The 25,760-nt window shown below is 49.5% G+C and overlaps 1 protein-coding gene across 3 annotated transcripts in view; it reads left to right on the forward strand.

The window, feature by feature from the left end:
- The window catches only part of LOC125706308 (protein FAM189A1-like), a 74,888-nt gene that overhangs the window by 38,749 nt on the left and 10,379 nt on the right, over positions 1-25,760 (forward strand). For 2 of the 3 annotated variants that reach the window (XM_048972946.1, XM_048972947.1), the window contains exons 3-4: positions 19,055-19,165; positions 23,224-23,355. In XM_048972946.1, the coding sequence (XP_048828903.1) occupies positions 19,055-19,165; positions 23,224-23,355 (243 nt within the window). Of the gene's footprint in view, positions 1-19,054; positions 19,166-22,485; positions 23,068-23,223; positions 23,356-25,760 lie in introns of those variants that run through there. The other variant, XM_048972948.1, reaches the window with a different exon arrangement.

The raw sequence follows: 25,760 nt of genomic DNA on the forward strand, positions 1-25,760 counted from the left end.
TAGCAATTGGATCATATGAGACTGGATGGTGGTATTTATGTCTGCCTTCCTCGTTGCCCAAGTGTTTGTTTCCTGAATGAATGAATAGGGTAAATGGACAGAGAGCTTTGCAATCCATGGCCGTTTGCGATCCATACTGCGCACCCGCGTTTATCATGCCAGAAGAATGAGGAATATCACAGTCACTCCATCTATTTCGGAGTGATGGAGGGAGATGAGTTATTTATATGGTCATTTCGCTGCAGCACCTTCCAGAAGCTTTGTTCGTTACATTTTTTTCTGATGAAAACAAAAGCCGTTTTCCTCCCGCTCTTGTTTCTGCCTTTCCGCTTCACAAATCATGCGAGGCACAAAAAGGACATCTGTCATGGCGCTCGAACACCAGTGCCCCCCACCCTCCACCCGGCTGTGAGGGGTTACCCACGATCCTGCATACAGGGCTCCCACTGAACGTAAGGAGGATGCGGGATGTACTGACCCTTCTCTGATTTGTTGGAATATTCCTCCCCTGGATGGATGTGAGCCTCACCCGGTCGTGACAAATGATGCTGCTGTCGTCCGTGAGCTTTCGCCTTCACGTCTGCTGTCAATGAGACAGATGGGGATGCGGATAGTTCCCTACCCCAGCTTTCACGTGTAAGATGTGTATTCTGGGACCTGTCTTTGTGTGAAGGACGAGCCCTGCGCTAAATGGCTATGAGAATGTTAGCTGATCAATCAGTGCGACCCTGATTACCCCACTGACACTCTTAAGCAGTAACAAACAGGGTTCCTATCTAAGGTGTGCACTGCAGCTTACAGTTATACAACTGGCAGTGAAAATTCAAGATGAGTGTTTACTTCTATCTTATGACATGATTAAAATTCTCTTTTATATTTTAGTTAAAATGATACCAACTGCCATACTTTCACAATATCTTTTTTTTTTTCATTCCCCTGAGGACTTCGCTTTTAAACAGCAGGATTAGTTTTGGGGCATTTGAGGGATGAACCCTATGGGGTGTGCAGCTAATGGAGATTAACCGTCCCTGCTTCTGCACTGCCGATGACATTAAAGATTATAACACTGCGCACATGAGGTTGACCATGGAAAACATTCTGTGTGATGTGAGATAAACAGGTGACTGGGCTGGGCTAGCCCCATGTGGATAATGAGGGGGAGGGTTGTTTTGAAGTCTGCCTGCCCAGAGCCATATTGCCCACGCCCCTGAGTGCCCCCATCCCACATTTAAATTTTAATTGCATTTTAATTAATTAGCAATTGGATCATGTGAGACTGGATGGTGGTATTTATGTCTGCCTTCCTCGTTGGCCAAGTATTTGTTTCCTGAATGAATGAATAGGGTTCAACTCATGTAGGGTTTAAATGAAATAAAGTGAAAGTGAGGCTGACGACGGAGACGGACGCCAGGCACTGGGGCTGGCTGACATTCTGTGGCCAAACTGGACTTTTGGACAGACCTGGGAGGTTTTACTCAGAGTAGCAATTTCTAATGTTCAGGTTGACAACAGAACTTTAAGGAGATCCTGATTGCTTGATGAATGTTTGGCCTGGTTCTGGGCATGCCCAGTAAGTCTCCGGGTTTGTCTATATTGTATGCTGCATTCATTCATTATGCTAATAAATGGGTGCAAGGCTCAGGAGCGACATCCGGTCCCTGGTCTGTCACTAGTCTGGCCATGATGTAACTGATGAAACAAATTGGGAAGGAAGTGAGGGAACAATCGTGGTCTGGGGGTGGGGCTGGCTGGTTGGTCGGTTGGCTGGATAGCCGGTTGGCTGATTGGCTGAATGGCCGGTCGGCTCGATGGCTAATCGGCTGATTGGCTGGATGGCCAGCTGATGTGTTTTGCATTAAGTTGGGGTACCAGAGCAGAGTAGTCACTGCAGTAAACGAGGCTGCCACCAACAGAGAAGTGGACACTTAGGCAAGGACGTGGTCCTCAGGCATGGTCATCAGTTAAGCGGGCCCTAAAGGAAGTGCAGAACATCATCAAAGCATCCCTGAGCGACCTTCTGAAGGCCACTGTAGCTATCTGGGAAAGCATAGTGGGAACGGGCATGAATTTATATGAAAATTATGCTTTATTTCACATTCCGCTGTACTGGCAGGTTTATGTATTATCTCAGAGAATGAAGGATGAGATTTGATTCAATTCATTTAGTCTGTTGGTCCCTTAAGTGGCCTGAGAAATAAAAGCATATGGAAGTATTTATTGGGGAGGAGTTTATCAGAGAGGAAGAGTGATTATGAGGGTTAGACTTGATCTGGCCCTGGAGATGTTATGTTCATCCACCAACAGACAGACCACATGCTGTTTGCACTGGGTATGTCAATAACTGTTACATCGCTCCAATTGGTTTCTGGTATGCTCAGTCCCACTGGTGTTTACTTCAGGCCTGTGAATATTTTTTTGTAAGGTAGCACAGGTTTTTTCTGTGAGACGAACAGTCCTAAAAACTGTAATGATTCCTCTGTCATTCTGTACAGCCTTATATGATGAGCAATTTGTTGAGTGTCACAACGGAATAAGGGTTAGCGGCAGCAGTGATCTCTGTTTCTGTACGCTTCACTGTCTGCCCCCCTCCCTGTCTTTGTCCAACTCAGTCTGTCTACCTCCCTGTCTCTGTCCATGTCAGTATGCCCACCTCCCTGTCTCTGTCCATCTCAGTCCTTCCACATCCCTGTCTCTGTCCATGTCAGTCTGTCCACCTCCCTGTCTCTGTCCATCTCAGTCCTTCCACATCCCTGTCTCTGTCCATGTCAGTATGCCCACCTCCCTGTCTCTGTCCATCTCAGTCCTTCCACATCCCTGTCTCTGTCCATGTCAGTCTGTCCACCTCCCTGTCTCTGTCCATCTCAGTCCTTCCACATCCCTGTCTCTGTCCATGTCAGTCTGTCCACCTCCCTGTCTCTGTCTGTGTCAGTCTGTCCACCTCCCTGTCTCTGTCCAACTCAGTCTATTCACCTCCCTGTCTCTGTCCATGTCAGTATGCCCACCTCCCTGTCTCTGTCCATCTCAGTCCTTCCACATCCCTGTCTCTGTCCATGTCAGTCTGTCCACCTCCCTGTCTCTGTCCATCTCAGTCCTTCCACATCCCTGTCTCTGTCCATGTCAGTATGCCCACCTCCCTGTCTCTGTCCATCTCAGTCCTTCCACATCCCTGTCTCTGTCCATGTCAGTCTGTCCACCTCCCTGTCTCTGTCCATCTCAGTCCTTCCACATCCCTGTCTCTGTCCATGTCAGTCTGTCCACCTCCCTGTCTCTGTCTGTGTCAGTCTGTCCACCTCCCTGTCTCTGTCCAACTCAGTCTATTCACCTCCCTGTCTCTGTCCATGTCAGTATGCCCACCTCCCTGTCTCTGTCCGTGTCAGTCTGTCCACCTCCCTGTCTCTGTCTGTGTCAGTCTGTCCACCTCCCTGTCTCTGTCCAACTCAGTCTATTCACCTCCCTGTCTCTGTCCATGTCAGTATGCCCACCTCCCTGTCTCTGTCCGTGTCAGTCTGTCCACCTCCCTGTCTCTGTCCGTGTCAGTCTGTCCACCTCCCTGTCTCAGTCTGTGTCAGTCTGTCCACCTCCCTGTCTCTGTCCATCTCAGTCCTTCCACCTCCCTGTCTCTGCCTGTGTCAGTCTGTCCACTTCCCCGTCTCTGTCCATCACAGTCTGTTCATCCCTCTGTCTCCCTCCTACTCGCTGTATCCCTGCCTTTCTCTTCCTTAGTGTCTCAGTCCATTCCGAGTCCGCCTCTGTCTCAGACTATTACCATCGCTATCCTATCTCTGGCCATCTCACCGTCTTTGTTTGTGTTCGTCACGACTCTTGCAGGCTCCCCCTGCCCCCCTCCTTCACCCTGGCTTTTGTGCCTGCCGTCATTATCAGCCTGTCACTTTTACCCTAACTCTCCGTACCAGGAGGATTAGGCGGCCTTGGGGAAGGTCACTGCCGGGAGAGGACGGCGGAGCTGCTCGTCATCCATCTCTTATGCTGCTTATCCTCCATGGGCTTCGGGTGTCAGTCTGTCCCATAATTGGTCCATCACTACCATAAAAACGGCTTGTTCTTAGACAATGGCGTGCATGTGACAGGTCACACGCCCTGAGGTATTGCATTTATGCGGCCTGTCTGTCCCATTCACGGTTTTGTTGTACATTACATTACAGTAATTTGGGCCATAAATGGTGATCTCTACACAAAGGTATGTGTCAGAAACCTTACTGAATTATCTGCTTCATCGGTGTGCTTCATACTGCGAATCAGAGAGATTACAGGAATGTTCCCCCTTAAAGGTTTGGTCCCTTTTGGTTTGTAGGTGCCACCTTATTCCTACTATGTCTGTTTAGTGTCTGTCCACAGGATCCGCTCCTGCTTATGCCGTCAGCTGTTCCGGCAGCGTGTTATTCAGAGGCAGAAAGTGCAGTAAATGCGGCGAGGGGGCAGCCCCATATGCCAAAGCAGGATGCAGTATCTGCGGTCAGCTGTGGTGCTGACATGTTTGCTTTGCAGGGTGCTGACTTGGGTGCTGGTGCCAGGGATGAGAGAAGTGGAGAGAGAAAACGATTATCTCTCAGGCGCGTGATAGAAAGATGCCGGTGAGGAGTGAGCGGGCCAGAGTCGCGGCGGCGGGGGGTGGGGGGCCGTTAATCATACTACTGCCTATCTGAAAGGCTCTGGTGCTCTGTGGTCTAACCGGAGCCTCCCTCACGTGCTGAACCAGCTCTTCAGCCTCTGATAAGGAACGCCGTGGCAAGTGGCCCCCCGCGGTCTCTACATCCGACCCCCCCACGCATTTATGGAGCATAACATGCAGTGCTGAAGCACTGCGGGGGCAGGTGGATCTCCGCTGATTCATTTAAACACACACTGCTTTGGTCAGGAAGCACAAACACACTTTGTGGATGCATGGAGGTGGGGGTACTGGAGCGTTTGTGTTATGATACTACTATGCAGCCAGTAAAACATACAAACTGGTGTTTACTGTGACAGCTACACATCTGCCTGCAATGACAGGTTGTGGGGGGGGGGGGCTGTCCCCCCTCACCGATAAATTAAGACTTCAGGAGAACAGTGCCTAGTAAGTATGGTCGTCCCCCATGTATGAGGAGTCTGGATAACTCCTTCTATTATTCCTCTGATGTGCAAGTTGTGACATCTTTCTGTAACTCCTGACTGCTCCCTTCCTCGGTTCCCCCTTCGCAGGGGTTGCTGTTGCTACAATCTCATTTTGTCGTTACTCTTGCAGACGGGGAATCGCTAATGTTGTGAGTCTGACTTTGTGAGGCTGTTTTGGGCACATGAAGTTGAGGCGGTGTTTACTGTGTATGCGACACGCATCTTAAAACCTCAAGCTGTGACGCGTTTAATTCAGGTGCTGAGTGTGAGTATTTCAGCACCATGGACAGCTACCAAGAAACGCTACTGAATTGTCAGTCAACTTTATGATGAAATTGAAAAAGAAGCATTAAAAAGTTGGCGTGGGCTGTTGAATTTAGATTTACATTGAAATATGCAATCAGAATAAGCCGTTTATAGCACAGTTATTAATCAGTGAGTACAAATCAGGAGATTATTTATAATCAACATTATACACTTTATGGACAAAGTGTATAATGACCCAAATTAAGGTGAATTAAGGTGTTTCATTCGGAGACATTGCCACAGGTGTATAAAATCAAGCACGTTGTCACTCAAGTTTACAAACATTGGTGAAAGAACAAGTCATTCTGAAAAGCTCAATGAATTCAAGCATAGTGCTGTCATAGGATGCCACCTTTGCAATAAGTCAGTTTGTGAAATTTCTTCCCTGCGAGATATTCCATGGTCAACTGTAAGTGGTATTACTGAGAAGTGGAAGTGTTTGGGAAGGACGGGAACTCGGCCATGAGGTGGCAGACCACGCAAAGCGGCAGTGGGGGGTCGCCGAGTGCCGAGCCACATAACACGTAGAAGTCGCCAACACGATGTTCACTCAATAATTGCAGCGTTCCGAACTTCCTCTGGCATTAACCCCAGCACAAAAACTGTACTGGGAGCATCATGGAATGGGCTGCCATGGCTCAGCAGCTGCATGCACGCCTCACATCACCAAGCACAATGCCAAGCGTCAGATGGAGTGGTGTAAAGCACACTGCCACTGGACTCTGGAGCAGTGGGAACGCGGTCTGTGGAGTGACGAATCACACGTCTCTGTCTGGCAGTCTGATGCATGTGTCTGGGTTTGGCGGATGCCAGGAGAACGTTACCTGCCTGACTGCATTGTGCCAGCTGTAAAGTTTGGTGGGGGAGGGATAATGGTATGGGGCTGTTTTTAAAGGGTGTCCTGGGTGTTCCCTGCCTTGTGCTGTTTGCTGGGATAGACTTTGGGTTTCCCCCCAGTTCCAGATCCCTCTTGGGAGCAGGAAACAAAACTGTACGGCATTCCTCATTCAGACTGGAAGCCCCCGCTGGTTTGAGCATTGACTGGGACGTGGTGACCTGATATGATGGTTAGCGTGAGAGGCTGATGGATTAGCTCATCCCAACCTTGGGCATCAAATTACTTCATGCCACGCGGCATCTCACTTTACTCCTTGTGCCCAGCACTCCAATCTCAGTCAGCCTCTTTGAAGCCAACCAATAAGGAGAGTTTTTGCTCTCTCTTTGTGAGCCCTGAATGGTCTCCGTGCCAATCACGGCTCTCACGTCAGCCACGCTGAATGTCCCTCGTCTATCGATCACATTGAAAATAACATTGTTCAATTAAGTGACATTACATTAGCCTAGGTGTTGATTTAATGAGATTTCCTTTGTGCTGAGGATCTGTGAATTCAGAATCAAAGGGGCTAGAGCAGTAGTGCTGTATCCAGTTTGCATTGAAATTTTAACTGCAGTTACATTCCCAGCAATGTGCTTGGGCATCGACTAGCTTGTGAACTTTGCACTATGTTATAATGCCTGTGCTGCACTCATACCCTCCCCCCTCCCCCGGCATAAACACTTTCTTAATGCGGAATGCATGCACGCATGCACCCATAACGCCTGACGCTGCACTGCATCTTCAGCATCCTGAAAGCTGTCCCAGGAGGTTGCGACCTGGCTGTACCACTCAGTTCCTGTTCACACCAATCCAGGGGTCAGTAGGCTCAGCCTCTGCACCTGTGATCGGAAGGTCGTGGGTTCGAGCCTGGGTTTTGCAGAGTAGCCACATGTCTGTGAGGCCTTGAGCCAGACCCATAGCCCCCAACTCCATGGACGCCGCGCAGGTGGCTGCCCTTCCCTGCCAAACTCACTCTCACCTATATGTGTGTTTGTGTTCCATGGAGAGCAAGATGGGGCAGTCAAAGAGAATTTCCCCATGGGGATCAATGAAGTATTATTATTATTAATATTAATAAATGACACATCTTTGGAGTGTGGGTGGAATAGAACAAGAGCATAGATATAGGGCTGGGGCTCAATCCCACAACCGCAGAAGTGCGAGACCACAGCGCCACCCGCTGACGTGCGAGACCACAGCGCCACCCGCTGACGTGCGAGACCACAGCGCCTCCCGCTGACGCACGAGACCACAGCGCCTCCCGCTGACGCACTATGCTGTCCGGAGTGCGTGCAGAACGCTCCCGATGCAGCCCAGTACACATTCTGTAATGCACACTGAGGATTACACAAAACGCTAATGACAGGCTCCCCGCACATCTCTGATCCAGCACCCCTGCAGTGCACTTACCTAATGAGGGAGCCTTGAGCATTTCTCAAGTTTCCGTGCCTCAGAAAGCTTTTCTCCTTCTTCTTAGGAACCAGTTACTGTTCTCATTCTCTAAGACAAATAATTTAGTAATTTCTATGCAAAAGCAGAAGCCCCTGTTGATCTCCAAACCAACAGTGCCACAGAACACATTGAGCCAGCTGTGATTAGGAATCTTTCCAAAGCGGGCTTTCTAATTGGCTGCTGGCTCAGATGGATCAGCGCGGGAATATGCGTCACCGCATCCCATTCTGCATGGCTTCCATCGAGATGGGATTACTTCCTGCCTTTTCCCTGGCTCAGGAACAGCACTCCTTCTCCCCTTCTGGAGTTTGCACAGGATTGGGGGTGATACAGCTGTGGGCTGGCTGGGGGGAGGGTTTCCTGCCTTTAATTCCTCTCCCCTAGAATCCCCTGGGCTGTTAAATGTTTGACTGATGTTAGATGGATTCGTATCCAAAGGATTAGTTATGAACCAAAGATGGCTGCTGTTTCTGGCTTCTCTCCCTCTCTCGTTTCCCGTTTTTTAACGCCTCTCCAGCCGCCCGTGTCTATTTCGTCGTTCTGCTTTCGTGTGCAGGAGAGAAAGTCTCACCCGTTTTCGCGGTGATGAACAAGCTCCGGTCTCTCTCTCCAGGGAGCCACACCTCAGCCAGCTGATGCCGAAAAAGCCCACTCAGGTGTGGAGAGAGACCATCTCGGTGTGCGTTTGTTCTTTCTTCCATTAGTTATCTGAAAAGCTGCTTATCTATAAAAAGAATTTTAAATGCATAATAAGAAGCATAAATCTGCCCGGTGAAACCTGATCGCTGCCTGGACTAGACACTCCCTGTAAAGACCAGCCCTACACAACCTACAGTCCTACATCTAACTGCCACCTTATCTCCACAATCTTGTCGAAGCATCCAGGTAATGATTTTGGTCCCAAACATCCTCATACACAGTGACAACTCCACTCCATTCTGCTTTGGAGTAACAGGCTTCTTCCTGCTGAGAGTCACTGTGTCACAGTGTTCTGAGCATGATGACCAGCCCTGACGGGGCCGGCTGCCACTCCAGGCTGTGTTTGGGCTGCACTTCTATGTACTGTTACTCTGTGATTTTTCCCCCTTCGACATTGTCATCAGACTTGGGCCACATTCACACCTTGGAGCTTGTCAGCATCTTGTCTGGGATGGAGATTTGTCACATTGTTCTGCCTGGTGGATTTATCATGACAGAACTCCACCAGGGTTTGGTTTTTCGAAACGGAACAGTCTGAATGGGTGATGTGTTCAGCATTTAAGACGCGGCCGTGCGAGTTCTCGAGTGCTTTAAGCTACTGATGACTTACACCGTGTCCAGCTGAGGCCAGGACAACTGGTTATGTCAGGCTGAGTTGCCAGGACAACTGGCTCCTTTACTGCTGACTAGCAGGGCTTGTTTAGCATAAGTGGATCAGCGTTAACGCTGACGTCACCCCCTGGAGTTACGGCAAAAAATTGATTAGTTCCCCCAGCTGTGGAAATGGTCTTTAATTTGGCAGGCTAATCATTCTGCCTGTCGAGTCGCGCAGTTCGAGGAGACGCGGGTTCGAACACCTGTCAGGCGAGCATCGCTAATCCATATACGTGTCACTGAGTACCATGGCTGCCCTTCTGCTGACTGAGCTTTTTGGTGAAATTCCCACCAGTGCCTGAGTCCTTCCTTTGTCCTCATCTTTGGATCTCTGGGATTTGTTCTCATGTTTACTGTCTGTGTGTTCACTCCATTTCTTTTGCTGTCTGGTTTCCCTCTCTCTGTTTGCTCTATCTGTCTCTCCCCCTCTCTGACTACAATCACCGTTTCTCTCCCTGTCTCCCTCTATCAATGTTCACTGTTTCTCTCTCCCTCTCACTGTGTTCTCTCTTTCTCTGTCTCTCTCTCTAACCATGTTCTCTCTCTCCCTGTCTCTCTCTCTTTCTTTGACTACCATCACTGATTCTCTCCCTGTCTCTCTTTCTCTGTTTTGCTATTTCTCTGCGACCACATTTGTCGTCTCTCTCTCTTCTCTCATCTTCAGACCATGTTCACTGTCTCTCTTTCCCTTTTGTCTCTTTTGCCCCTCTCTCACTTGCTGTGTTCGCTGTCTACCCCCCACCCTATCCCATTTTTCTCTGAGCCTGTACACCATGTTTTCCATCAGCTTTTTGGTCTGGAATCACCTTTTCCTCACTGGCACTGCGGGGGAAGGCAGCTTTTACGTTCCATCCTCATTACGGCCTCCTGAGTGAGGCGTCCATCCAGACCTCATTGTCTTATCTGGCAAAGGTCAGGAACCGATTAAAAAGTTGAGCAGTGCAGGTTAATCATGGCATGACCCTCCCCCCCGCGGGGTCTTCGCTGGTCCGCTGTTTGATTTAATCAGTGTGTCCTTGGGGTCCCTGCACAGAGCCTCTCCCCCCCCCCCCCCCCCCGTATCCCTGTCCCCTCACATCTCTATCCTGCTGTATTAATCTCCATCCCCGTCTGCCTTTGTCTGTATCTCTATTGTCTGGGCGTCTCATTTGGCCTTTTGTTGTCCCACATCTTTTCTTTTTCTGCTGGTGTTTCATCCTCACGAAATACAGATTCATAACCGCAGACCATTCATACCGTGCGTATCATCATATTACTATAGACTTAACTACTGATTCTTAAGAAATACTCTATGAGAATCCTAGTGGAAAGGAAAATGATACTGACAAGTGATAAGAGCATAATTACCATGAATCAGGCCAGTGAGGTGGCTTATAAGTCTTTTGTGTAAAATCACCGGAATTTTGTGACCTCGCTGGTACACCCCAGTCCAGGAAGTGGGAAACAATCACTCCTTATCTCTGGTGAATGTACAAAAAACTGTGTATCATCCTCTAAATTCATTTTAATTATATAGTTTCTTTGGGCTTCTCCGTGAAGGACAAAGCACACTGCCACCGTCCACCATCTCTTTATTTGGTTTCTCTGTGAAGGACAAACTGCACTGCTACCATCCACCATCTCTTTATTTGGTTTCTCTGTGAAGGACAAGGTACACTGCCACCATCTCTATATTCGGTGTCTCTGTGAAGGACAATGCACACTGCCACCATACATCCATCTCTTTATTTGGTTTCTCTATGAAGGACAATGCACACTGCCACCATCCACCATCTCTTTATTTGGTTTCTCTATGAAGGACAATGCACACTGCCACCATCCACCATCTCTTCATTTGGTTTCTCTGTGAAGGACAAACTGCACTGCCACCATCCACCATCTCTTTATTTCTCTGCTGATGAGACAGCCCCCAGTATCTCTGCCGATTTCTGATTGGCCAAGTGTCTCATTTTCTGGGTTTTCCCGCTTAATTGCAAAGTTGAAGGGATTCTCCGCTATTTATAACAATGCAGTGGCATCTCTCACCCATGAGGCAGGTCCTGCACTTACTTCCTGCTTATAGAAAGATACTCCGAAACATACACCCCAGAATTCTGCACAAAAAAAGTTGATGGGGTGATTTTCTTTTAAAAAAAAATTATTATAAGCCATATTTAAGTACTTCCCAGTCTCATAACCAAGTCAGTGAAGCTCTGTCAGATATAATGAATCTATCTGCAGTCGCTGCTGCCTGGAAGATTATCAGGTTACTTCCTGTCATGCTAGAGGGTCTTTTGTCCCTCTGTGCATCGACTATTTTGAAGGTAGCAGACCTCTAACTGACCCCCCCCCCCCACTTTCTGGCATGAAACCAAATGTTACGAACACCAGTAGCCATTGTTTCTGTTTTGATATTCCATATGGATCCATACCTACCATTAAGACACAAAGGGTTAATGGTGCCCTCCCAGTCCATCTGCCACTCCTAGAGGGAGGCTCCCAACCTGCAGTGATTCCTACCTTTTCTCACCTCCTTACATCCAGCGACACAGACAGCCTTTATCGGTCACATCTACCTGGTGTCACATGAAGGCGGGGGCCGCACAAACACCATCACAAAGCTGTTTTCTTTTCCTGCTTGCGTGGAGCAGAGAGGCTTCCTCCCTCCATCTTCAGTAGTTCAGCACGCTTCATTCCAGATGCTCTGGGTAGCCTGGAGGATAAGTGGTTGGAGGGCCGGGCTTGTTCTACTGTCTCTGCAGGGGGGCGGAGGGAGTGCTCCGCATCCTGGCTCTGGCAGAGGATGGATGAGCTAGCCGCAAATAAACCCTTCCCCCCCCCCCACAACAAACAAACCCATCGGCGAGGACTCTACAAGCTTATCTAACTGAAGAGGAATGACGTCCTGTCGCAGTGGCGCTGTGCACCAAATGCTGATGTGGGTGCCGGGGAGCGAAGAGCCGTGTGCTTTTCCCGGCCGGCCTCCCACGGGGTCCCGTCGCAGTCGGCCCACTCATGTGTCAACGCGCCGCCAAACCTGCCGCGATGCAGTTCGCGCTGCCTGTCTGCACCTCGGCACAGCATTCAAGCATGGGCGCATGAGCCGGTGTTGCTGAACATGTGACCAGCAGTGCTAAAACTATAAGCCAAGTGGAAATTAATAGGGAGCCGTCATGCTTTCAGACACCACAGCAAGAGATGTTACCCAGTAGAGGTGTCAGGCATCTATCACCTAATATTGCTAATTAAAACTTATTTTTTTTAAAAAAAAAGCTTAAATGGTGCTGAGGTAATGGATATATCTGCAGTCTATGATGTATGCATTTGCATTAGTCATTAACAGTCTCAGAATTCATGGAATGACTGCTGTCTCATTTACAAATTAAAATATGAAATAATTACTGTTTTGTCTCAGGTTCCATGATAGTAATTTCGATTTGAAGAGAAAATGGAAAAGGGCAATTCAGCTGCTTCGGGTGAGGACAGGGCTGAATGAAGCTGGTTTGAGTCTTAAGTACTGAATGGGGCTGGTTTGAGTCTTGGGGACAGAAATCAATGATGTTGGTTTGAGTTTTCTGGATAAGGCTTAATGAAGCTGGTTGAAGTGTCCAGGGCTAAATGGAGCAGGTTTGAGTGTCCAGGACTGAATGAATTGGTTTGAGTCTTTAGGATTGAATGTAGCTGGTTTCAGTCTTTAGGACAGGGCTGAATGAAGCTGATTTGAATTTTTGGGACTAAGTGAAGTTGGTTTGGATCTGCAGGACAGGGCTGAATGAAGCTGGTTCGAGCCTTCAGGACTGAATGAAGCTGGTAAGTCTTCAGGACAGGGCTGACTGAAATCCTCTGCAGTCAATTTGCAACCTAAAGATGGCAGGTTTTTATAGACTGTATTAATGACTCCTCATTCCCGCCCCTGTTAGGTGAAAATGAGTAATTGCCTTTGATAATGTCTGAGCCTTGTGTGTGTCCCCTGCTGACTGCTGTTCTCTCATCATTCATTATCTTTTGAAACATCATTTCATTTCACTTCCTCTTTGCTGCCTTGCCTCAGAAGAGGCATTTTGATGATATTTATCAGAATCAATTTTTATCCAAGCCGAGGCATCACTGCAGCGTATACAAATGTCACCGTGTGTCCTAAAGTGATTCATTGCATCAAAGTCATACTGTCCTGCAAAACCTCATCTATATGAGCACTGCATAAGAAATTAGGGTTATAGAATTGAAATCAGTTCAGGCGATTGTTGTGTGAAGTGGTCCAGAAAGTGTGGGGTGAAAGGTTTGGGGGACAAATACCAAGTCTTGGAGTTGGGGCGGGATGGCTTACCGCTCCCATTCATTGAGACGCTGTTTTCTGAACGCTCAGCGTAGTAATCCATAAAAAGTGGGGCAGCTAGTGTGCCTCACAGTGGCGAGCGGGAGGCTAACAGTCAGATGCTAAAGCCCTTTGAACAGTGTCACTTGGCAGGATCTAATTTTTCGTACCACTATACTCTCCAGACATTATACCGTGGTATATGTTATTTTAATGTATTTTCAAAAGCGAGGCTATTTCGGAATTCTGAAATCTCCCCCACAGCCCTCACATGGGAAATCTTCTCGCCAAGATTGCAAAATAAGGCGCCGTAACAGAAATGCGGCGGTATACCACCTTACCTTAATACCGGCCAAGCCGACTCCCATCTCGTATTAGTTTGACCAGAGGTCCACTGAAGGGAGGCTGGAAGATTCTTAAGGCCATGCTTTGGAGCAGCGAAGTGCTAAACCCATGAGAAGTGAGGCAGGGGCCATGTTCATGCAGCAGACGGAGGTCTTACACCCGGGACACGGGAGTGCGGCTGGGCCAGAGACAGCAATAGATCCTCATTGGCTCTGCTTCTGGCATGGGGATTGGACTTGGCTGTCGAGGCAGGATTATTGAACTGTCAGTTAGTACATCAGAAACTGGAGTAGAGGTGGGATGCTTTCGGGAGATAAACATAGACTTTGTCTGGTTTTTTTATACTTTAACGTAAAACCTGTGTGCAAATAAGTTTGCCTTGGTTATAGAGAGGCAGTCTGAAACCTGCCTCCCTGATTCACTCAGATTTACTTACTCTTCTGTAGCACAAATGAAATCGTCTGTAATTGTAATCACATGGCACTTTTATTATGTATCACTGGAGGTTTTGCTGAGACGGTACTCAGATGCTGAGTCAGATGGGCATTTAGCCACCTTGTCTCACTGATCTGATACTGAGAGCATAGTGCCAGGGGAAGCGCCCTTTCCAGTTGTGCAAACCTGGGCTGGGGTAAACCCCCCCCCCCTCCCTCCCTTTTGGGATTGGCTGCGGACCCGTTTCTGTTGGTACCAGGGCGTCGCTCAGTACTGCTACTGATATGATTCATTTCGCTCACAAATGAGATGAAGAAAGAGTCAAAATGGCACCAGCATGAGGCTGCTCTGGGAAGGAGGAACCCTATTATTATGGCTATTAATCACCTGGGGGGGGCTTGCATGTGCCGTGGTGAGTAATATTCATAATGAACTGGGTGGGAACTGCCCCCCCCCCCCCAGGTAAAACCTTGGCCATTTTCTCTTGAAGGCTTCAGCAATGGTAGCTGGGGCTTTAATAAAGAAGACACCTATGTCAAAGGGGGGGGGGGGGGGGGGGGGCTGAGGTTCTGTCTAATGGCACCCCAGTTTAAGGAATATTCTTATTTAAAATTACTTAAGATTAAGAAACAGAGTTTTTTTTTTATTATTCAGTTAGTTTTAAGAAAAAAAACTAGTCACAGATGTTCTGTAGTCATCATGTGCTTTTTATTGGATTAGCTGCTTATTTTGGGATTATCTGCTTCAGTCTGATGAAATTAACTCTATGCCCAGAAGTACTGGGTGCTGCGAATACATACACACATACACTAGCCGTGCCCGTACCGCTCTGAGTGTCCTCACGCGCGGCTAGCCGTGCCCGTACCGCTCTGACTGTCCTCACGCTCGGCTAGCCGTGCCCGTACTGCTCTGAGTGTCCTCACGCGCGACTAGCCGTGCCCGTACCGCTCTGACTGTCCTCACGCTCGGCTAGCCGTGCCCGTACTGCTCTGAGTGTCCTCACGCGCGACTAGCCGTGCCCGTACCGCTCTGAGTGTCCTCACACGCGACTAGCCGTGCCCGTACCGCTCTGACTGTCCTCACGCTCGGCTAGCCGTGCCCGTACTGCTCTGAGTGTCCTCACGCTCGGCTAGCCGTGCCCGTACCGCTCTGACTGTCCTCACGCTCGGCTAGCCGTGCCCGTACTGCTCTGAGTGTCCTCACGCGCGACTAGCCGTGCCCGTACCGCTCTGAGTGTCCTCACGCGCGGCTAGTCGTGCCCGTACCGCTCTGAGTGTCCTCACGCGCGGCTAGCCGTGCCCGTACCGCTCTGAGTGTCCTCACGCGCGACTAATCGTGCCCGTACCGCTCTGAGTGTCCTCACGCTCGGCTAGCCGTGCCCGTACCGCTCTGAGTGTCCTCACGCGCGGCTAGCCGTGCCCGTACCGCTGAGTGTCCTCACGCGCGGCTAGCCGTGCCCGTACCGCTCTGAGTGTCCTCACGCGCGGCTAGTCGTGCCCGTACCGCTCTGAGTGTCCTCACGCGCGACTAGTCGTGCCCGTACCGCTCTGAGTGTGCTCACGCGCGGCTAGTCGTGCCCGTACCGCTCTGAGTGTCGTAACGCGCGGCTAGCCGTGCCCGTACCGCTCTGAGTGTCCTAACGCTCATTCTCTCAGGGCCTACACTCCACGCTGCTGGGGTCACCAAGGGCTGTAGCCAGTCAGTGACATTATACCACTGTGTGCTTAAAGCTGGCTGGTTTGTTTCAGTAAGGTAAGGACTAATTCTGATGTTATGATTGCAAGTATACAACAAATTGACCTGAGAGAGAACCCACAGTCTCCTGTATACAGTGAGTCACATGTAAGCAATGTGCCAACTCCATATGTTAAGTCAAGGCCACAAAATCCACACCGATAAATAAATCCGTCTCGGCCATGCAAAGACTGTTACAGGTCGCAGAGATTCTACTGCACAGACAATGTGATGCCGGCTGCAGCTTCAGTTCTGCCTCCGCAGTAGTAAGATCCGCGTGAGTGGGCTGACTGACTTCTGTGTGGTGTGGGGGTGTGAGAGACCCCAGAGGGACGAGAGCCCCCACCCTCACGCAAAAAAAAAAGAATGGCTTGGGAGTTAAACAAAAATGGTAAGGTCTTTTTAAAACTGAAAGCAGGCAAACTTTTTTGTTCATTGCGATATTTGTGGGAGTGGATGTAGGAATCACATACTGGGTGAGAATCAGAGACAGGTTTGTGTGTGTATGTGTGTGTGTGTGCGTGTGTGTGTATGTGTGTGTGGGTTTGCTTAGATCACATTTGAGGACCAAATTGTCCCTAAAGTGCAGTAAAACCTGAAATTTCCCTGCTTTCGGGGACATCTTTCGAGGTCCCCATTTGGATAACCTCAGTTTAATAAAAATCTATGAATGTAATAAAAAAGTAAAAATGCCAAAAGTCTTGTATTTGGGTTGGTTACTTTTGGTTAAGGTTAGGGATGAGTAGAGGTTAAGGGTGTCGTGACTGGGATTAGGGTTTTTCCCATAGAAATGAATGGACAGTCTCCATTTAGATAGGTACACCAACGTGTGTGTGTGTGAGAGAGAGAGTGTGTATGTGTGTGTGTGTGTGTGTGTGTGTGTGTGTGTGTGTGTGTGCACACGTGGGTTATGTATATATTACATTGTGGGGACCATATGTCTCTGACCTGTTATTTAGTGTCTGTGTGTGTCTGTGAGCACATGTGGGTTATGTATATATTACATTGTGGGGACCATGTGTCTCTGACCTGTTATTTAGTGTCTGTGTGTGTCTGTGAGCACATGTGGGTTATGTATATATTACATTGTGGGGACCATATGTCTCTGACCTGTTATTTAGTGTCTGTGTGTGTCTGTGAGCACATGCGCAGGTGCTTGCTGCTGATCAGCATTCGCCTGCACGTGTGACTGCTGCCCCTGCATTGCAGTGTTCAAACATCCTGGCTCTGCTGCGGCATCCCCCCCAAATCCAGCACCTCCTGGGTCCCCGGGGCCTGAAGCCCTGCACGCCACCAGCTCGCTCTGCCTCCACTCAGCCTCCGCACACTGAGCGGTTGAACCGCATATGGGCCAGACCTGCCTCTTAATTCCGATGTATTAAACGGTATTAATTGTGATGCGTAAAATGACCATAAGGATCATAAGGGTCTGCTCATCTTGCCAGTACGGCTCTGCCCTCTTGCCTGTCACTATCCAATGGCGTCACACAGTCTGGCATTATCCACATGCCAATTAGAAGTCAGAGAGTTTAATTAGTGAGGCCGAGATGGACTGGGACTGGGCCTAGTTTCTACGGAGACCCTCGGAAAGACCTGACTATACAAACTGGTTGGCCCAGCCAAACGCACACTGAGCATTGACCTGATTTTTTGCAGTTGATTTTTATATAAAACGACGTCTCTCCAGTTTCCACATTGAGAGTCTGTATTATTCGTTTTTACCTTATTGTCACTCCGTTGGTGAGCGTGCAGGTGGCAGTGTGATATTGAGCTCATCGCATTCTCACACCGGCAATAAATGTTCCTCTTGAGGTGTGAGCCTGACTGGAGGTCCTTTTCTCAGTCCACTTTCCCGCCATCACGGTCAAGGGCAGCCACCACACTGCCTGCTGCAAATGTCGAGCGTGGTTTTAGGCGATCCAACATGGACGCAGCCTGTGCTTGAGTACTCTCAGTGTTTTCACCTCCTTGGCTTTATTTGGATAGGTTTTCTTTGTGTCTTCTGGGAGATCTGAGCCAATCAAAGACCCGATTCGCCTTTTCACCCGCGAGGCGGAATGCCGTGCCGAATTCGGAAATGAACAGTGAATTAAAATCATCAGCTGGGAGCCCCATTCCGAAACCGGCGGAAACCGGTCAGAGCGCTGTAACTCAGACTGGCGTAGCCTGAGGACAGCATCTCACATTATGGCGAAGACCAGACTTATCTCTCCTAATCAGGTTATCGAGACTTCTTTAACATTTTTACTTGCGTGTATGTATTCGAGCCATTTTCACTTCCGTTTTCGCAGCACACGTTTCACACCGCTGTACGATTCTGCCCGCCTCCACTTTCATGCTATGGCACTTTGTCCTCAAGGCTTCAGCACTCCTGAAATAATAGACAGATCTAAGCTGGACCTCAGCCACTCAGCACCTGGTTCAAATTGCTTCTCTTCCACCTCTGCCTTCTGTTGACTTTGTGGATGCACAAATCCAGTTTCCTACTCCATAATAATAATGATAATCCACAGGTGAGGTTGCCGAGTTACATATGCCCTCCTCTCTTTCTTGCTGATATCTTCCTCATCCTCTTCCCGCCCTGTAACCCCTGCCTTGCTGCCTCCACATCCTTATATACTAGAGGGGGAAGGGGTAGGCTGTGTGGTAAATCATCCACCTGTATGGGATCTGTGGCAGATATACTGCGCACTTAGTGAGCCTCTAACCTACCAGGGCTGGGCTTTGACGGCTTTAATGCTAATCCATAACACTTGGGCTGTGATTTAAGGGTCCCGGGTGCTGCACCTGCTTAACGAGATGGATTTCCATATGCCGTGGGCCCAGGGACGCGGACGTCGGGCTCTGAGGTCAAGCAGACCGGCGCGGAGGACAGCAAGTGTGTCTGTCTGGATGGAGATCTCCATATGTTTCCAAGACAACCATAGTAAAGTAGGGGTTTTTGGGAGGGGTCAGCGTAAGAGTGCTGAAATCTCCTGATCATTGCTGCAAGGGTGCTCAAAGCATTGTGGGAAAAAGCAATGAGTAGGAACCACAACCGGACCAACGATGGCACCTCTCCTTATGTCAATGGACTGTCTGTCATTGTGGGGTTTCATCGTTATGCTGTGATGGGGATTTCCTTGCTCTGTCACCCTCTCTGGCAGATCACCTTCTTCATGCTGCTCTCAGCCGTGTGCGTGATGCTTAACCTGGCCGGATCCATCCTGTCCTGTCAGAACGCCCAGCTGGTCAGCTCCCTGGAGGACTGTCAACTGGTAAGAGCTTCCTAGCATGTTTTTCAGCTGACCCATATGCTACGTCCTCTGGCTACGTTTCAGAATAGTCCCTTTGTAACGTGTCCTTAGGCAGAAACAAACATTCACTGGATGGATTCCTTCGGATGGCACCTCTGATTAACAGTGGGTCCTTTATCCTGTTCCGGAAATGTTTATTGTGGGTTAGCAGAGAGCTTACGCTGGGCACCATGTGGGCTGTCATATGCATCTACACAGCCCACGAAGTCGTATAACCTGCAGATGGCAATGAATGCCTGTCAATGTAATGCTTCACCAATGTTATGATTAAGTGCGGCCCTCTCACCGTGAAGCTCGCGGTGTAATTATCAAGAAAGCTGTCAGTATCTGGGGGAGGCTTTGCAATTCATCTGGCCCAGCAGTCAGTCAGCGCATCTTACGTTATTGTTAACCATGCCCTATATCTAAATGAGCACCTATTGTGTCCTGGTAGACGGGTTTGCAGACTTCAGATGTCAAACTCCCAGAATGCCCCGGATAGCATATGCAGCAGGAGATCGGTGTCCATTTGTTTTAATAGAGAAGCGACCCAGAACAGGCCGCGTAATGGGGGCCTGATGGGGGCGCTGATCTGGTTCCAGCCGCTTTGCTCTCCACTGTTCTGACTGTTCCGTCGAGCTCACACAAGCCTGCAGTCAAAAGGGTGGCAAACGTCCCCCCTGAAGGAGTCTCTGCTCATGTCTCCCACCTGCCACTGTACTCCGCCAACCTCAGCTTCGTTAAATTAGTCTCGAAATTAAAAGGAGTGCCATTTAAATGGGGGGCATTCACTTCGCAGAGTGAGGGCTGAGGGCAACTCCCCCCCCCTCACCTCTGGTAAGAGAATTTTAATTATTTTCATTCTGATTAGTAGATCATCTCTTAAACATCTATTACAGAACAGCAGTAATTGACATTTAAATCTCGCTTTTTTTTAGTTGCCTGCCTGCAATTATCATTAATTGAGTGTTGCTGTAGCCACATTACTCGTGTGCAATTTTTAGTTCATTTTTCTTTGCAATAACAGTTATACACCTATTTTTAGGCTGGCATTGAGATCATGTGAAAGAAGTGGTGTTTGAAATGATTGGAGCCCAGGTCTTGCCTGTGTCAGAGCAGCTGTGGTGTGCGAGTGAGGGTTAGCAGGCTGGCTCCCGGTGTGTCCCGTGGGGGGACCTGTTCCCGTACGCTCCTGGTGTGTCCTGTGCCCCGTGGGGGGACCTGTTCCCGTGCGCTCCCGGTGTGTCCCGTGGGGGGACCTGTTCCCGTACGCTCCCGGTGTGTCCCGTGGGGGGACCTGTTCCCGTACGCTCCTGGTGTGTCCTGTGCCCCGTGGGGGAACCTGTTCCCGTTCGCTCCCGGTGTGTCCCGTGGGGGGACCTGTTCCCGTACGCTCCTGGTGTGTCCTGTGCCCCGTGGGGGGACCTGTTCCCGTACGCTCCCAGTGTGTCCCGTGGGGTGACCTGTTCCCGTACACTCCCGGTGTGTCCCGTGGGGGGACCTGTTCCCGTACGCTTCCGGTGTGTCCCGTGGGGGGACCTGTTCCCGTACGCTCCCGGTGTGTCCCGTGGGGGGACCTGTTCCCGTACGCTCCCAGTGTGTCCCGTGGGGGGACCTGTTCCCGTACGCTCCCGGTGTGTCCCGTGGGGGGACCTGTTCCCGTATGCTCCCGGTGTGTCCCGTGGGGGGACCTGTTCCCGTACGCTCCCGGTGTGTCCCGTGGGGGGACCTGTTCCCGTACACTCCCGGTGTGTCCCGTGGGGGGACCTGTTCCCGTACGCTCCCAGTGTGTCCCGTGGGGGGACCTGTTCCCGTACGCTCCCAGTGTGCCCCGTGGGGGGACCTGTTCCCGTACGCTCCCGGTGTGTCCCGTGGGGGAGGGAGAGACCTGTTCCCGTTCCTGTACGTGTGCAGTGTGTGCAGATGGGGGACCTGTTCCCATTCGCGCACAGTTTGTCCCGCTGGGGAACCTATTCCTGTTCTCGTAAGTGGTGTATCCCGTGGGGGACCTGTTCCCATTCCCGTAGTTTCTGTGCGTGGTGTGTGCTGTTGGGGGACCTCTTCCTGTTCCCGTTCCCGTTCCCGTACGTGGTGTGTCCTGAGACAGGCCTTCGAGTGGTTTCCTGATTCCCCAGCTCTATTCAGCTCAATTTTATTTATATAGCAATTTTAAGAACAGTCATTGTTACAAAGCACTTTACATATAACCGGCTCGAACCCCCACCAAGCAAGCCTGAGGCGACAGTGGCAAGGAAAAACTCCCTCTAGCAGGAAGAAACCTTGAGAGGAACCTAGACTCGGAAGGGGTGACCGGGGTGCATGAAAATGTATTCACATCAACATTAGTTCAAAAGTTCAAATCTCGCCCCTTCTTCTGCGTGACGGCAATTTGCATGTTCCCTCTGGGTAGGCTGGGATCCGCCCAACATGCCAAAAAGCAGTGCTTGTGCTAATTGGTGTCTCTAAATTGACCATAATGAGTGTGTTTATCTGTCCCTTGTGATGGACCTGCATCCCTGCCCCGTTCCTCCTGGATCAGACCCCAGATTCTCCATGTCACATGGATGCATTGCGTATATATATAGTATTGTGAAATACATAATTACACTAGCATATTCATTGTATCTTAAATCTTAAATAGATGTTAAGTGGAGGATTGTATTCATAAAATGTAACAGTTTTGTCGATTTATTTAAGTACATATTAATGAAGGGTCCAGCACATTCTAGGTGGGCTCCGTCTGAGGCCTTCATCACCCACCTATCTACTGGCAGTTTCTGACCACTGACGGATCTGCTTTCAGTCTGTGTCATGTGAAAACAGCTTCCGCTGGCTTTCAAGCTGCACGATGAGCTGCTGGGTTTCTTAATAGTGCCTTAATCTGTCTCATTAGACCATCAGGTATGAATAAACACAATAGATAACATTCTGGACAGACCTTATCCAAATCATCTGCTTTCTACCTTATAGGCCCACACACAGACACACACACACACACACACACACGAACACACAGTGGCCTCCACCAAAGCCTGACTGACGCTGGTGGCATACAGACGGTGTTCTCTCCGCCAGCCCAGCCAGCCCTGTGGTGGGAGAGCATGTAGGTCACGTGCTCCACTGGGGCATAAGTGGGAGGACTGGCAGAGGGTTTTGATGCCTGGGCTGTGCCAGGGGGACCTTCTCATGTCACCATCGCTGCCACCGGAACCTGCCTGGAGACCGAGTGTCGTGGGAGGCAGTGATCATGGAGAAGTGTTTTGGATTTCTTATGAATCTGGTGCATTCTGGGTTTTGTTTAGGCTGAGCTCATGTCCCCCCTCCCTGACCCGAGCGGTGACCTCACCACACCAGGAAAGCTCCGAGGCAAAGCACAGTCATCGGGGGCTGAGTGACGTATGCCACACTGGCGGAGTAAAGACAGCCATTCCATCAAAGAGGAGGATCTTCCGGGCCAGACTCGGCCAAACGCGCTGGTTATATAAGGCCGTGGCTTTAAAGCCCCCCAAAGGATCCGCTTGTACTTCTTTAGGAGCCTGAATGTTCTGTCTTGCTTCAGTCCCTGGGAGTAAAATTGATGCATAACATACGGCTGCGGCCGTCTTTATTGTGTAACAAGCTCTCACGACACGAAAAGCGCTAAGGAAAACCGTTTGTACTGTCAATGTTACACTAGTGTCTAGTTACTTGCTTAAGAGATAATGGGCCATGGGGTCATCTTAAGTGTCCTCGGGGTTTTTATTCTGTCGGAGAAGTATCCTTAATGACGGTCGTAAACGATGGTGTCTGATAACACCGGCGAGAAGCGTGCGAACGGCTCCAGTGGCCACAAGTCCATGGTGGTCAGTGCTGCCATGTTTCAGGGTGGAAGCGAAGAAAAGCAGGTGAGTCTTACAGATGGCTGTCTTTTGGTGTGTTATTTATGCTTGTGAACTCCACACAAAAACCACAAGAGAAGTGAATTTCAGGGGACCTTTCAGGCTAGGGGTGTCCCTGTGTTTGCCTGGTTAGACTCCCTCGCTGTGTCCCACCCTCCCCAGATCAAGTTCGACAGCGACGGGGTGTGTCTGTGCTGTGAGTTCCAGCAGAGGAGCTCAGGCTGCACCAACCTGGGGGAAACGCTGAAGCTGAACCCCCTGCGAGACTGCAACACCATCCGGCTGCGGCTCAAGGTGGGCACCCTCCGCTGCTCCCCCACGCCCCTTCGCTATCTGCGTGTGTGTGTCTGCATTGGTGCTGGCAGTCTGGCTCGTGTCCGTGAGACTGAACGGAGGGGAAATCCATCCATCTGTGTCAAAACGCCGGAAATTCCAAAATGGATTTCCAGATGGATACCCTGTACAGTTTTGACCCTGTCCGTGTGGCATGGCGGCCGCTGAGTATTTCAGAGCAGTTTATATCAGGCAAGATCAATCGCTAAACTCTATTAACCTCAACTGGAATTTACACTGGGAGGCTTTTCGTGCCTCACACCTCACCAAAGCATGTCTGGCCGCTGCAGCCTATTCCCACCATATCCACAGTAGCGGAGGTCTTCTCTTAGCATAAGAGCGGTCAGGCTGTAGCCAAGTGCAGTCATGTGACGGCTACTCCAGTCATGTGACGGCTAGTCCAGTCATGTGATGGCTAGTGCAGTTATGTGATGAGATCCTGATCTGTCCTGTCCAGTGGCTGCCAGTCATACTGTATTCATGCCGGTTTATGTCATTCACTGTACAACCAGCCAAGAATGAGGAACATGGATCCCTCACAGCAGTAAGGAAACTCATTTGTTGTGGTGAATTGGTATTTCTGTTACTGTTAGCATATTGCTTGGGGCTGGATGTGCTCTTGTTTTGTTAGTTAAATAATTTGAAATAACTCAAATGTCCCGTGTTTTATGTACTCATTTGTGGAGTATGAAATTGAAAACTGATTCTCTCCTTTGCCCATTTGTCTGAAGCTGGTATTTCTCACTCTCTCTGTTCATTGATCTTGACGTACGTGTGATTCAGTGCCTGGAAAACAGCTCTAAACATGTAGCACAAATTTGCCAGTATAATGAAGAGCGGCCTTGGCTGTGAGACTCATGGATCTCTGCTACCCCCTTCCTGTCTTTGTCCTGCCAGTTCTGCTCGCACTGTGTGCCATTTACATGAAATGCATTTTTACACACAAAGACATTCAGTCACATTGTACAAGCATCCTGCTATTAACACAATTTATAGATAAAGATAATAACTCATTTAAAAAAGCCAAAATTTGAAAAATGTTTTTCGAAAGCACATAGCTTCACGAGAACATTAATAATCATACTAATAATAATAATAATAATAATAATAATGATGATATCTTGTTGACTGCTTGTGGGTAAAGTCTCTCTTTGACTGCCCCATCTTGCTCTCCATGGCACACATATAGGAGACAGTGCGCTTGGCAGTGAGGGGCAGCCACCTGCAGCGGTGCCCATGGAACTTGGGGTTAAGGGCCTTGCACAAGGGTCCATGCACCCCTGACTGTTGTACTGAAGCCGGGCTTGAAGCAGTGACTTTCCAATCACCGGCACAGAGGCTTAGCCCACTCAACCACATGCTGCCCCCGTTAGTGTTGGTGGTTAGGGTTGTTCTTTCACACATATTGGAAAGAGCATCCCTGGGCCCCCCCAGGAGTCCCCCTGGCTCAGAAACCCTTGCCGGACTGTCAGCGGGCCGATGCCCAGATGAGCTTCCTCTCGTAAGACGACCATCCAACAGTCAGTCACCTTCTCATTAGAGTTACAGCCCTGACATTAGTTGAATATGTTCATATTGGAGAACAGTTATGTATTCCCTCCCATCTGGAAGCCAGATGTTTTGAGACTGATGCAATAGTACCTTTTCTTTCTCAGTCTGTATGGAGAATGGTTATGCAGCTGCCAGTTCCCTTTATTGTGTAGTAGCATTAAATGAGAGTCAGAAAATCAATCATTAATGGCTTATTTATGGGGAGTCAGAGAGCCGTATCAAAGGCAGTCGGGACGCTGAGAACAGCTATGTGATGCTGCTGTGGCTGTTCTCTGAGCCCCTGTGTCTCAGACTGCTGTGAATAGTGGGCTGCCTTTGTCTGAGGCTGCAGACCCTGCGTTGTGTACAATCTTCACAGAGATGTCCCTCACAGGGAATAAAAACGGACAAAGCACAGTCATCAAAGAGATAACAATCACGGCAGACAGGCCTCACGCCAGACCTTCCACACAGAGACATTTATTGGAGTGACCCACACCGCACATCACGGTGTTTTTAAAAACCAGGGGGTTTCCTTCTGCCTCTGAGGCATCAAAGTCACCCCTTTATTTTGAGAACTGAGCAAAGGATGATGTCCCGGATCTCTCCTCAGAGGGCTGCTCGCTGTTTGGCAGTAAGCGTGGCGATGTGAAGACGCCGAACCACCGGATGCATTTAATGAGAGTGCCTGTGTGCCTTATATGTGAACCTTCCCTTAGACACAGAGAAGGGCCTAGCTCTTCAAGCTACTAGAAGAAGAAAAGCGAGTTCTTTAAGGCAGCCATGTGACACATCTTAAAATGCCTGTTATTGGGAGGAAAAGATGTACCACATCG

The sequence above is a fragment of the Brienomyrus brachyistius genome, chromosome 13 (genome assembly GCF_023856365.1).
Source record: "Brienomyrus brachyistius isolate T26 chromosome 13, BBRACH_0.4, whole genome shotgun sequence".
NCBI classification, from domain to species: domain Eukaryota; kingdom Metazoa; phylum Chordata; class Actinopteri; order Osteoglossiformes; family Mormyridae; genus Brienomyrus; species Brienomyrus brachyistius.